Consider the following 12,413-nt stretch of genomic DNA (forward strand, 5'->3'; position numbering starts at 1 on the left):
GGGCTTCCCTTCCTGGGGGTCCCACGGCTCAGCTCGGCATGTGCACTGACACGCAGGGCTCGGCGGACCATCCCTCGCCCGCAGTGGGCTGTGGGGATCTGCACCCCTTCTGCCCCACGCCTTCTCCAGCTCTGTCCCCTTCTCCGTCCCTGCGCGGTGCCTGATGCCCGGGGCTCTCCCGAACCCCCGGAGACCGCCCCTCGGTGCAGTCCGGACCAGCTCTCCCTGCCTCTCTCTTCCCGGGAGCGCCCCCGCTCTCCGCCCCCCGCCAGTGCCTCAGTTTCCCCGCGGCGGCGGGGCCGGGCTGGCGGTTCCCGGGAAGAGGCGGGGAAGGACGAGAGGGAGGGGGCGGCCGTGCCCAGCCCCGGCGGCGGCGGCAGGGACCGGGGCGGCTGCGCGCTCCTGCTGCCGTGCCGTGCCGTGCCGTGCCGAGCCGAGCTCCCGGCACCGCCGGCCCCTTGGCGCTGCCGCGCTGAGCGGCGCGGGCGGCGGGGCGCGGGGAGGCGGCGGCCGCGGGCAGCCCCTGCCCGCCGGCGCAGCCCGTGCGCCCCGTCGCCGTTCTCCCCGCCGCTCGGCGGGGCGGGAAGATGCGGAGCAAGGGCAGGAAGGAGAGCCTGTCCGACTCCCGCGACCTGGACGGCTCCTACGACCAGCTGACGGGTGAGTGCCGCCGCCGGGGAAGGTGCAGCAGCCACTCGGACACGGCGCGGGGCGGTCCCGGGCAGCCGCTTCCAGCCCCGCTTCCAGCCCCTCTCCTGCCCGTTCCGCTTCGCCGCACGCCTTGCTCGGGGAGAGGGGGAACGGCCGCGATCCCGGCGCTGGAGCAGGGGAACAGTCTCGACCCCCGGGGGAGGGTGCTCCGGGGGCGATAGGGCTGGTCCCAGCCTGCAGGGGCTGTCCCGAGGCAAGGAGAAGGCCCCGGGCGGGGGGTGGAATGCTTGGATCGCTTTTGGTCGCCCCCAGGTTCACGCTCCCTCAGTGTTAAGCCCAAGCCCCTCGGGACACCAGGGTCTGGCGCTGGGCTGTCTCTGCATCTGGGGGCCCCCGCTGCACCCTGGGGTGGCACAGCAGCATCCCGGCAGCAGGTTCCCCAGGGAAGACAGGCTCACTTCACTCAGGAAACCCCAGCAGCACCATGGTGCCTTCACCCATCACCCAGTGTCCCCTAGAGCACCCCTTGAGATGTCCCCTGGATGGGATAGCTGTGGGACAGAGAGGATTAAAACAACCCATTTGTGACTCTATTGTATCCCTCTTCATCCTCTGCCCGATGAGGGAATTGCTGAGCATCCCACATCCCACAGCATCTCTCCATCCCTCACACCTCATCTTCCACTGTCCAGCAGGGAAGCAGCTGGGCTGGAGCTCGCAACACCCCTCCTTCCCCACGTGCTCTCCACAGATCAGGCCAAATCCTGCTCTCTTTTAGGGCCTCTGTTGCAGCAGCTGTGAAATGGGGCAGCAGTTCCCAGCTGCCTTCTGGGACCCCGCAGGAGCTGAACCTTTCCTTAGCCAGTGGGGTTCAGTGTCCTTGTGCTGCAGGCTCTGTTGTGTGGGCACAGGCAGCTTCCCTGAGTCCCGGTGATGGTTTTCCTGCCGAAGTCTGGAAGGGGTGGATTTCAGGATTTGCTGTAGAATTTCAAATAGGTGGTGGTAGCAGAGCAGGACCTCTGCTCTGCTTTCCTGAACAGCCCCACACATGGGAAACACTGCTTACTGTCTGCCCAAACGTGCTGCAGGGAAGATATTTTTGAGCTGTGTAGGAACTTGGAACCCACACACAACTTTTGGTTTCTCCGGTAACTTTAAAATGTCCATATGGATTTAAATCAAATCAAAGTTAAAAATAAATTCCAGTCTCTCCAAGACTGAGACCTTTTATGCCTGGGCTTACCTCTGAGCCAGCTGTGCAGCAAACATGGATGGAGTGGAGCTGTACCACCATGCAAGTCCCTGCCTGCAGGGATGGGGCTTTGGGGAAGTCTTTGGGAAATAAGGGTGGAAATATCTGCCTCATTTTCCCAGAATGGGAAACAGGCCCTGTAGGGCATGTCACTCATTTCCCATCTCTGCCAAGTCAGTGACCTGCCAGGGCAGAGCCTGCAGTAACCCCACAGAGGAGAGGGAGCTGGTCCCAGATTTCCCCTGAGGTGGCTGAATGCACTGAAGCTGACCCCCCTGTGGAGGGAAAGCTGTCTTTCTCCCAGAAAGCGTGGAAGTGATGCAGGCAGGAAGGGGATGCAACCTTAACTCTAGGGAGGGTTTACTAGCTTGATCCTATGCCTTCTAACCTGGTCTTGGCTCTCCTGATATCCTGGAGATGTGGTGAGGAGCTGGGACCTCCACAGGGCTGTAGCAACGCCCTGGGTTAAAGCCGGTAGTGCCTGTGTGGGCTCTGCCTGCAGATGGGAGGGCTGCTGCTGGCTCCTGCTGTTTGGTAGCTCAGCTCTGCTTGGGGTCAGGCATGAGCAGTTTGGGGTGTTCCTACAGCTTTGGAGACCCCCATCCATCAGGATGTGTCAGAGTTTAGAGTACATCTGCCATGCAAGAGCTGTTAACCAAGAGATGATTTGGTGTCAGGCAAGGCGACAGCCCCACAGCAGCTCCAGTGTGTACAGGAACAGCAGTCAGTCCTGCTGCCTCCCATCACTGCCTGAAATCATGGCTGAGAGCAATGTGATTCCCACCTGTGCATGCCCAGAGAAGGGTTAGCAACACCCACTTCCAGAAGGAGAGGGGCTAAACAGGAAGCAGGACCCCCATCCATGCTCAGGGTAGATACACTCCACGATGTCCACTCTTTTTTAAATTTAAAAAGCTGTTGAAAATGAGGGTGCAGTGACAGTCCCCACTCCCTGTGGTGTCTCCAGAGATGCCCAGCTGCCCTGGCTGCCTGGGCACATGGATGTGTGTGAGAGCCCGAGTGAAGGAGAACTGCCTGTGTGTGAGCAGTGGGGAGAGCAGCAACGCTCCCTGTGCCAGAGAAACACAGACAGGCTGTGCTGGGGTGAGCCGGGATGGACCCTGCCTGTGCTGATCCAAGCATGGGGCAGGAAGCAGCCATGCCTGCCTGGCTGCTGAGCCTGAGGCTGGGCACCCACCTGGGTGCTAAGGAGAGAAATGTTTAGGTTACACCACCAGGATATTAAACTGGTCCATTTCTGGGATATTTAGATGACGCTAGCAAGAAATAAAAGCCATCCATAAATTACATTATTCCTCCTGCCTCTAATGGCATGAGCAATTAGTGTGCAAGCAGTGCCCAGAGCCACAGTCTCAGGACTGCTGTGGCCATGGCTCTCCATGCAGAAGAAATGGGAATCCAGAGCCACTTTGTCCCGAGAAGTGCAGGTACCGCATCCCTGACCCTGAACACCGGCAGTGTGAGAGGTGAGTGAGCTTGGAGGAGGGTTTCCCTCCCACCTTATGCTCCATAGGGATTTGTGGGCGTCTCAGCTGCCCTAGCTCCAGATTTGGAGCAAGGGTGGGTGGCCTGGAACTTGTTTTACCCTATTGGACAAACCCCTCCCAGCCATGCTGTATCCCGTCAGCGGGACAGCATGTGCCAGCCCAGGATCAGTATCCAGGCTGTCTGGGGTGGGCCAAAGCCCCTAACTGCCTTTTGGAAAAATGAGGTTATTTATCTCCAGGGCTGTTGGGTCCCCAAAAAAGGCTTAGGAGGCTCACTTTTCACCCTTGCTTTTTCACCCCTGCTTTTTCCTTCCAATTGTCAAGATCTGGGGACTCGAGCAACCACTTTGCTCCACCCCAAAGGCAGCCGCAGCGTCTGCAGGGCTGAGCAATTGCTGTAGAGATCATCTGCAGAGCTTTGGGATCCTCCTGTCTCCAGAGGTACAGCTGATGGATGGGGACTCCCCAGCTCCTAGCACTTCTAGCAGCCCACCCTGAGAGATGAAAGCCTTAGGCAGCAGCGTAGCCGCAGTACAGCATCTGTCTGAGCTCTCCTCCCTGCCTCGAGGGAGGGTGTTTCATTTCTCCCCATGGCAGTAAGAAAGGAGAGGTGGGGCCAAGCTGTCCCCCACAGACACATCAGAGGGAGAACAGGCTAGTCGAGTCGGTGGGAGGACAGTGGGAGCAGGGTTCCAGTCCCTGCCATGGGATAAAGCTGAGGAGCTGTGTCCTGGCAGTACTGCAGGAGGGTCCCAGGTGATGGGCAGATCCAGGGCTGTGCCGGGGCAAACCCAGCAGCTTCATTGTGTCTGCTCACAGCCCGTGATCAGCCAGGTGGGGGAAACATGTCCACCAGGTTGCCATGGCGTAGGACTTCCATCTGCATGGGGGATAATTTATTTCCCAGGGTGTGGAGGAGGTGTCAGTGTTAGCCTGTCCCAAATAATAGTGTGTGTAGGGGGAAGCACTGGGATCTGCAGCTGGAAGATGGAGCGACAGGATCATTGGGTGGGAGCAAGGGCATGAGCAGGCAGGGGCTGGCCAGGAGCTCAGCTGCAAGTGTGCATGGCAGGTTGTGTGCTGTGCCTGTGTGCTGGATGGATCCCAAGGAGGGGGACTGGGGTGGAACCTGTGCCCAAAATCAGCTCACCCACGTCCAGAAAAAAGGCCCTTCTCTCATGCCCAGTTGCTTTCTTAAGAACAGCTCTGCACAGCCCTGCACAGGCCTGTCCTCATGGGTCTGGCAGGGCCAGCTACCTGCATCCTTCTGGTCACTGTCAAGCATAGGTTGTCCCCTACTCCTAACAGCAGCCCCCAGCAGGGGTGACTCGCACCAGTGTCCTTCCCCTGGGTGTCTGACCCATGGGAACTGTGTGTTGCCCATCTGCCTGTTCCCTGCTAACCTGCCTCCCCTCCTGCTGTTGCCCCATGCAATCTCGCTCTGCTTGCCATTTCTGCTCCTGCAGCCTGGCAGTGAGGCTGGGCTGGAAGCCACACTGACCCTTGAGCCAAGTCCTCCAGCTCCCAGGAGGTCCTCTGTCAGGGTGGGGTACTGTAGGGAGGGTCTCCCCTCATGTGCCAGGTTAGGGGCTCCCATGGGTCATCTCTGTGCCAAAGCGCCTTGCCCTCGGTGGCTGCTGCACCTTCCTGGGGTGATGGGACTGTTGCCTGACTCTGCCTCATCTCTGTCTGCTGTCTCCCTCCTTCTGGCACCTGTACCCTCTTCCTCTCCCCTCTTTGCTGTCCTGGCTTGTCTGCAGTCCTCTGATGCTGATGACTTCTCTCTCATGGGGTGCTGTGGCATTGCTGAGATCCTGAGGGTCCCTGATGGAAGGGATGCTGCTCCCAGCCACACATAGGGCAAGGAGCATGTGAGTGATGCTGCTGGGTACCACTGCTCAGAGCAGGTTGGATTTCACAGGTGGAAGGGCTGGAGCTGAGGTTTTGGCAGCCGCTGCTGCATCCCTGCAAGCAAAGGCAGGTTGGAGTCCATGGGGAATTGGTGGCACAGGATTAATTGACAGGAAGTTCCTCGATTTGGTTGGGCTGGTTAAACAGCTGATCTCTACAGATGCTGATGCATAATTCATGGCTTGTCGAAACTCCGGCCAAGGGATACAGCTCCTGCTGCACAGGGCTGGCCATGCACAGGCTCTTTCACCAGGTCTGTGTCTGGGCATAGTTTTTCCTCACTGTTGGCCATGTGACAACTGGAAAATGTGTCTCAACTCAGTGGTGCTGTTCTCATACTGTGTGTTGTGCTGGAACCAGTTGCCCTCAGAGCTTTGGGAGCCAGGACATGAGGAGGTTTGGTCCCTGGAGCAAACTCTGGTTTCTCCCAGCTGTACTGGGTCCATATGTCCCAGCTGGACTTGAGCTTCACGCATTAACAGCCTGGATGTCAGTGAGTCGCACTATCCCTGAAGGACAGGAGACACCCCATTCATGGAGCTGCTTCTGCCTCTCTCCTCATTAGTGATGTTTTCATTAGGGGAAGTGGTTTGGTTTTGTTTAAGCCAAATTGCTGTGCTTGGGAGATGATAAATCCATCTGCTGCAAATCGCTCTCCTGCCGCCGGATCCCAGCCCTGCTCTCTAATCACGCCGCAGATAAATGAGCCCTTAGTGAAACGAATCTCCCTGTCTCTCGCCGGGGGGGCTGAGCTGGGTGGTCTGATGCCATGGTGAGGGGCTCTGCCTTGAGGTGGGGAATCACAGCCCTTCACTAACACTGCTGAAGTATGAGGGTGGTTATTGCTGAGCAAGTGAACTGCTGGGGTTGTTGCGAGTGGCTTCTGTGGGAGCAAAGGGGCAGAGGAGCCCCTTTCCATGGGGCAGGGTCTGCAGATGGGTGCAGGGGTTATGTTCAACCCACCGCCCATGCCAGAGTGCTGTGCTGGCAGCTGAGGCTGGTGCATGCCATGCCATGGGGGTGGGGGACGTGGGGGACGAGTGACCCCGCTCCCAGCAATACTTCCCTTTGAGGGCTTTGCAAATGCTCTGTGGCAGCCAGGCTGTGCTGGGTCAGAGGCTCTTACTGGGGTCCTCCTCTCCCAGAGCTGCTGTGGCTCTGGCTGCTTCTGGCTTTTAAGTAAAGTTGTTTTCCTCTTCAAATGAAAAGGGGTGGTGCAGCCCCTGGGGAGCAGCGAGAGTAATTAGCTTGTTTGGAGACAGAGCCCTGCAGGAGGGAGCTGGGGGCAGGATACTGCTGCCTTCAACAGGAGTTGACAGAGACGAGGGATGTGGAGGTCTGTCACCTTCACTGCCTCTGAACCTGGGCGTCCTTGAATGTTTCCTCTGTGGTCCAGACAGGGCAAGTCACCTATGGACACTGCTGGGCAGGGGAGGCACTCACTGCCATTGATATGCACTTCTGCGTCCATGCCTTGCACGCCTCTCCAGCCCCAAAGGCTCAGCTCCATCAGGTTCCAGATGACTCCAGCCCCATTTTGGCAGGAAGCACTCCACTTTTGAACCTGTTGGGTTGGAGATCCCTTCTGTTTAGGGCACTGGCACAACTCCCAACCCCAGGTTGGTGTTGTCATTGCTGCTGGGAACTCTGGGCAAGAAGGTGAGTGTCCCATCCATGCTGCTCCTGCTCACTCCACTTGGGGACTTGGGGGGCCTTGAGACCCTGAGGTCTGCAGGACATACAAGCAGGACCCCCTCTCTGAGCGTGTGTGATCACCTGATTCCTGCTCCAGCTTCATCGTCAGTGAGTGTTTTAGGGGCTGTGCCCTGTGCCAGCAGAGGCAGTGCACACCCTGCCTGCAGACTAACCTGCTCTGCTTAGAGAGCCCTGGGCTGGGCCTGGAATGGGCAGATGGCTTTGTCCTGATGAGAGGGAGGTGTGGGGGGCTGCTCACAGAGAGGTCTGTCAGGGACCATGCTGCAGCAGCAGCAGTGCCAGTAGGTAGGCAGGGAATACTCAGAGCCCCAAGGGGCTGGCAGTGGAGATGGACAGCTTCACTTGTGGTCCCTCTCTAGGGAGCAGGTCAGGGACAATGATGGAGTGACTAACTCAGCAGGCGGGGTGGTGGCACACATCTACTGCCTTAGCTCTGCCCTGCTTGAGAACTGGATGGGACACCCTGGTCTGTCCTGTTGTCCCGGTGAGACACATCCTATGGCAGTGACATTCCTGCTGGGAAGGGGCTCGACAGTCTGAAGCAGAGGCAGGCTTCTTGGCAAGATGCTACCATGAGAGACTGGCATGGCCTCTCACTGAGCCTGTGGGGCAGAAAGTGGGACCCTGCTCCTGGCTTCAGGCACTGACCTCAGCAGCAGAGCAGAGATGCACCAAATCTCTTACCTTTCCTCTTCCTGTTACCAATCATGCGTCTGGACACCAAAAAGTTCTTTTTAGGGATGAAGTATCATTGGTGATAGTCTGGCCAGGATGAGAGTGACAGGGAAGAGGGGTTTTCTTCACCCAGATGGGGAAGGTGTAACCCTGCGGGATGGAGGGAGGCACCAGAAAACTCTCACACCCATCAGGAGCCTGTCAGGAGCCAGGGAAGAGCCATCCCTGTGCTTTCACCAGTTCCTGCAGCCCATGCAGTGGTGGGGTGAGATGGGAATGGCCTGCTCGCTAACGAGATTAGACAGGCAAGCCATTGCTCCCGGCCCCTTTGGTTAATCGCTTCTTTCTAGATTGAATTTTTTAAAATTGCATTGCTTACAGAAAGCCCCTGAATAGGTTTAAAGGCAATAATCCACCCAGCCCTCTGTCACTGCAAGGCCCCCCCTGGGGCTACTGGGCAGTGGGTTGTTGAAGTCCCCGGTGTGTCTCCACGTGTCTCTGGTGTCCCCAGGAGGTGGCTGGCAGCACTGCCCCTTGACAGTGCTTCTGATTTATTCCAGGGGGGAATATACAACAATTTTTAATGGTGTGATTTAGTGAAGTCTCCAGAGGTGAGGGAGAAGGGACTGGGTCAGATGCCAGCTCTGTACTGCAGTTCATGTGACAAGTCCCTTTTGCCGTCCCCCCCACCCCCTGCTGCCTCAAGGGCCATTGTAGGCAGCTGCCCATCCGGCTAGACTATCCAGGGGCATGCTGGATTTGGCTGGTTCAGTGATGTGGTACAGCAGCCCCAGCCCTGGCTGCACTTGGTTGAGGTCTTGTCTGACCCTGGAGCAGGGAGGGACAGCTGCTGGTGCCAGGTTCTGGGGTCACAGCACAGGTGGAAAAGGGGTGTGGGGCTTGGACAGCACAGTAACAGATGTTCTAATATGCTGTGGTTATGACTGATCCCAGCATCTCTTGGAGACATCTCAGCCCTCTCCTGAGTGCTGGGATCTGCCCCTAAGTATCTCTTTCTTTCCCCATCACTCTGCTTCTAGCAATTGATCTTCTGAGCCCATCCCCAGCCCTCTGCTGATCATGCTGACCCAAACAAATTTCCCCTCGAGCCCGCCCTCCCTGCTTGCTTCCCCTCCATCGTGCAAAGTGAGTCACTCCCGGCACCAGGAATCATTCATGTCGTTTCCCCCTTTGCCGCAAAGTCATTAATGCGAGTGGAATAATTTGTTGCATAACGGAGAGGATCAGCGGGAGCGCTGCTCTGGCTAGCAATTCCTGGCCCTGGCCACCACTGCCCTGGGAGAGGGCAGCTTGATGGGATCCTGCTGGTCCCACAGCTGCACCATGCTGGCAGCAGTGGGATCGGATCCCTGAGGCATTTTTCCAAAAGCTGTCAAGTCTTGCCTGAATCCCAGGCTGGGGGGATGGACCTGTTTGTCATGGCCTTGGTGTCTGCTCACCCTCACACAGATCCTCTGAAAGGGACGTGTTCCAACTCCCCCACAGTGGCACAGGCAAGAAGTGTCCTCAGCATTGATCAGGGTGTGTATTGTGGCACTCTTTGTTCTGGCCACATCCCTGCCTCCTACCCACTCCAGCTCCTCTGAGCTCCCCACGCTGTGGGTGTCACAAGTGCTTCCCACCAGCATCCAAATCCCTCCGGACTTCTTGCTCCAGACTGGGGTCCCCAGAGTGTCCCAGCAAGGGTGCAGGCAGCTCTGGAACTGCTCCCAGTGAGTTCCCAGCTGGTCCTTCTTGGTGTAAATCCAAGCACAGCTGGTGGTCTCTCCTGGGGACCTTGCAGCCTCCCAAGCAGAGGGCTGCCCAGAGGGGACTCTTGCCACCCCACCAGCCAAGGGCTGTGGGGGCTGGGAGCCTGTGCTCGAGGGATGCTTGCTGTGATTGTGGTAGGTTCCGTGTCCCCCCTGCATATCGAGTGGGAGAAGGGAAGGAACAGTGCTTTAGGTGATAAGAGGCATTGTAGAGACTGCTCCTCCTCCCCAGGGTTAATTTCCTTCTATCCCACGCTTGGCCAGGCATTAATTTAAAGATGCTGTAATGGGAGAGGGAGAGCATAAGAGGATTGGGCTGAGGGCAGGAGGATTTAACAAAGGGAAGGGATGTGGCTGGGGCTGGGGTCTGCACAGGGTCTGATGGGCAGGATGGGCAGGGAATGCCATGCACTCCTCAAGACTGAGCCACCCTGATGTGTCCCAGCTGCCACTGTGATGGCACCCATGGTACCCTTCGACAGGGGACATGGAGTAAAGCTTTTCCCCTCCTCAGGGAGAGCTGGTGGTGGCTGGGTGGGGACAGGGCTGTGAGCTGCTTGTTTGCAGTGTGGCCGTGCTGTGTGTTCCACCTGTCTGTGCTGTGTGTGAGACACCAGGCACAAGTTCAAACCCAAGCCTGGAGTAACCCAGCAGGAGGGCATCATGCCTGGATGGAGGGACTGGGGGGAAGGAGCAGGCAGAGCCCCTTTGGGGTGCCATGTCCCAGCTGGGACTTAGTGCCCTTGGCTCAGCTGGGCAGCAAGCCCCTCAGTGCAGGGGGCTGCCCTGAAGCAGAAAGGGGAAGAAGGAGATGGTGTTTACTATTTCCAAGTGTAGGGGTTGTGTGCAGATATGGAAGCATGGGATGACCTGCAGGCTCAGGGTAGCTCTTCTCCTGGTGTGCCTCCCATCCTCACAGCCTGTCCTCCTGCCTGCCCTGGATTTGCAGCTCCAGACTCGGTTTGCACTGATCAAAGCCCGGGGCTATCTCTCATCTTGGCTTACCTGGGTCCCGCCTGCCCCCAGCCCGGAATGCGGGGGAGGTGGGGAGGTAATCCTTGCAGACTGGCTAATTATAGCAGAACCTCTCACTTCGTGGGAACCACGGCAAATTGTCCCTCGAGCCCTGGCAGCAATGGTACAAATCTTCCACTAATTAGACTTGAAAGTCCTCCCGTGAGCTCAGACACAGGATGGATATTTGATTATTAACATATTTATTTCTGAATCTCTCAGCAGGTCTTGCACTGGAAGCTTGTACTCCCCCTCCATAATTGCCAGGCACATTTATTCCTATCAAGAGTGCCTGGGGGCTCCTCCAGGGAGGGGGGTGTTGTTCAGGTCTGTGTGCTGATTTTTGGGGTTGTCTCATTAAGGCGTGTAGAAGAAAAGCTGCTGATGCTGAGAAGGTCTTAGACAGGAGCAAGCCTCCTGGGCTCTGCCCCGAGCCTCCCAGATGGGATGCTCCTGACCCTCCTGCCCATCTGGGAACCCAGGGATATCTTCACGTGTTCTCCTAAGCCCAGTGGGTCCAGGCACTGGGCAGCAGAGGAGGGATGAGGATGACCCAGGGGTGCAGAGCTGGTGCTGGGCACCACAGCCCAACACAAAGCTGCCGGCCATGGCACCTCCAGGGAGAGCATCCCTCCCTCCAGTGGAGGCAGACAAACTGCAGTGGAACACTGTCTCTGAAACAACTGAAAATAGCTCTCCTGTCCCCAAAATGTCAGTTTAAAAAGGCAGTCTTTAGGGGCCCCCCTGGGTTGGCAGTCGCCTGAGCAGGTGCCCTGGAGATGCTGAGTGTGTGGCCCTGCTGCCCCATGGGGCAGAGAGCAGCAGGGTGGAAGGCTGAGCCATCACTCAGGGTACAAGTGGAGAGAGGGTCAATGCTGGCATGGGGGGCCATTAGCCATGGGGATGCGCTGTGCCTTGGCTTGAGGCTGCAGAAGGGCGCAGGTGGGTTGTGGGCTGTTGGAAGGGCAGCACTGACCTTGTGTGTTTGCCCTACCTGAGCCCCCAGGTCCACCCAGCCACCTATCCAGGGTCTTCAGGCCAGTGCTGGGGTGTTGTTGCCGTGGGGACTCCATGGGCTTGCTAAGGAGCCATCAGCCCCAACTCCAGCACCACTTTGCTCTCCCACCCTGCCTCGTTGCTGTGTCTCCCTGAGCCGAGGGCGCGCTCCTCGTTACAGCTCTGGTGTTATTAATAGCAGCAAACACTGTCGGTGCCTTCAAGCCAAGTCCATTTTGGGGGAGATTCCTGCCATTTGAAGCATGTTTCCCCTCTGGGCGTCTTATCTCCCTCTCCCAGCTGTGCAGCCAGCGTGTGCCGGAGCCCCTGGCTAAGCGGTGGCACTAACAGCCCGTGTCACTCCGTGTGACAGCACCCGCCTGGGTGACAGAGGGGGTCCCGCTCCTGGCCCACAGGCAGCCCTGAGCTGCCTCAACACGTGGGAGCCGAGGTCGTGTCCCAGCCTGTTCCCACTGTGCTTCCTCCTGTCACCCTGCCGAGACAGATCTGTTGGTGGCCAAGCGAGCGCTGATTGCGAGGAAATGAGCCTAGTGCCACCTCCAGTTTACTAGAGCCCAACCTATGTGTGATTGCACAGAGCTCATTAATTTGCCACCATCACTGTGGCTTGGTGTGGGGCGGTGAGGGTGGCAAGGCTGGAGAGATGTTGAGGACCATGTCCTCTCCTGCAGCAGATTTGGGAGCAAGGCCAGCATCACTTGTGACCAGACTGAGATTTTTCTTGAGCTTCTCAATTCAGGAGACCCTGGTGATGATTGGACCCTGGTGATGATTGGTGATGACCCTGGGTGCTGGAACAGGACTGGAGCTAGAAATCCCTGCTGATTTTCATGGGGTGCCATGGGCATGGGGCAAGGTGGGCATCTGAGGGGCAGAAAGGTGCTGCTTTGTGTTAAG

General features: G+C 57.8%; 1 protein-coding gene across 2 annotated transcripts in view; it reads left to right on the top strand.

The window, feature by feature from the left end:
- The first annotated feature begins 416 nt into the window (after window positions 1–416).
- The window catches only part of KCNIP2 (potassium voltage-gated channel interacting protein 2), a 42,423-nt gene continuing 30,426 nt past the window's right edge, over window positions 417–12,413 (top strand). The window contains exon 1 of one of the 2 annotated variants that reach the window (XM_050976481.1): window positions 417–660. In XM_050976481.1, coding sequence (XP_050832438.1) covers window positions 588–660 — 73 coding nt within the window. In that variant the 5' untranslated portion in view covers window positions 417–587. The remainder of the gene's footprint in view (window positions 661–12,413) is intronic. The other variant, XM_030241135.2, reaches the window with a different exon arrangement.

This window comes from Serinus canaria, chromosome 6, assembly GCF_022539315.1.
Source record: "Serinus canaria isolate serCan28SL12 chromosome 6, serCan2020, whole genome shotgun sequence".
Taxonomy (NCBI): domain Eukaryota; kingdom Metazoa; phylum Chordata; class Aves; order Passeriformes; family Fringillidae; genus Serinus; species Serinus canaria.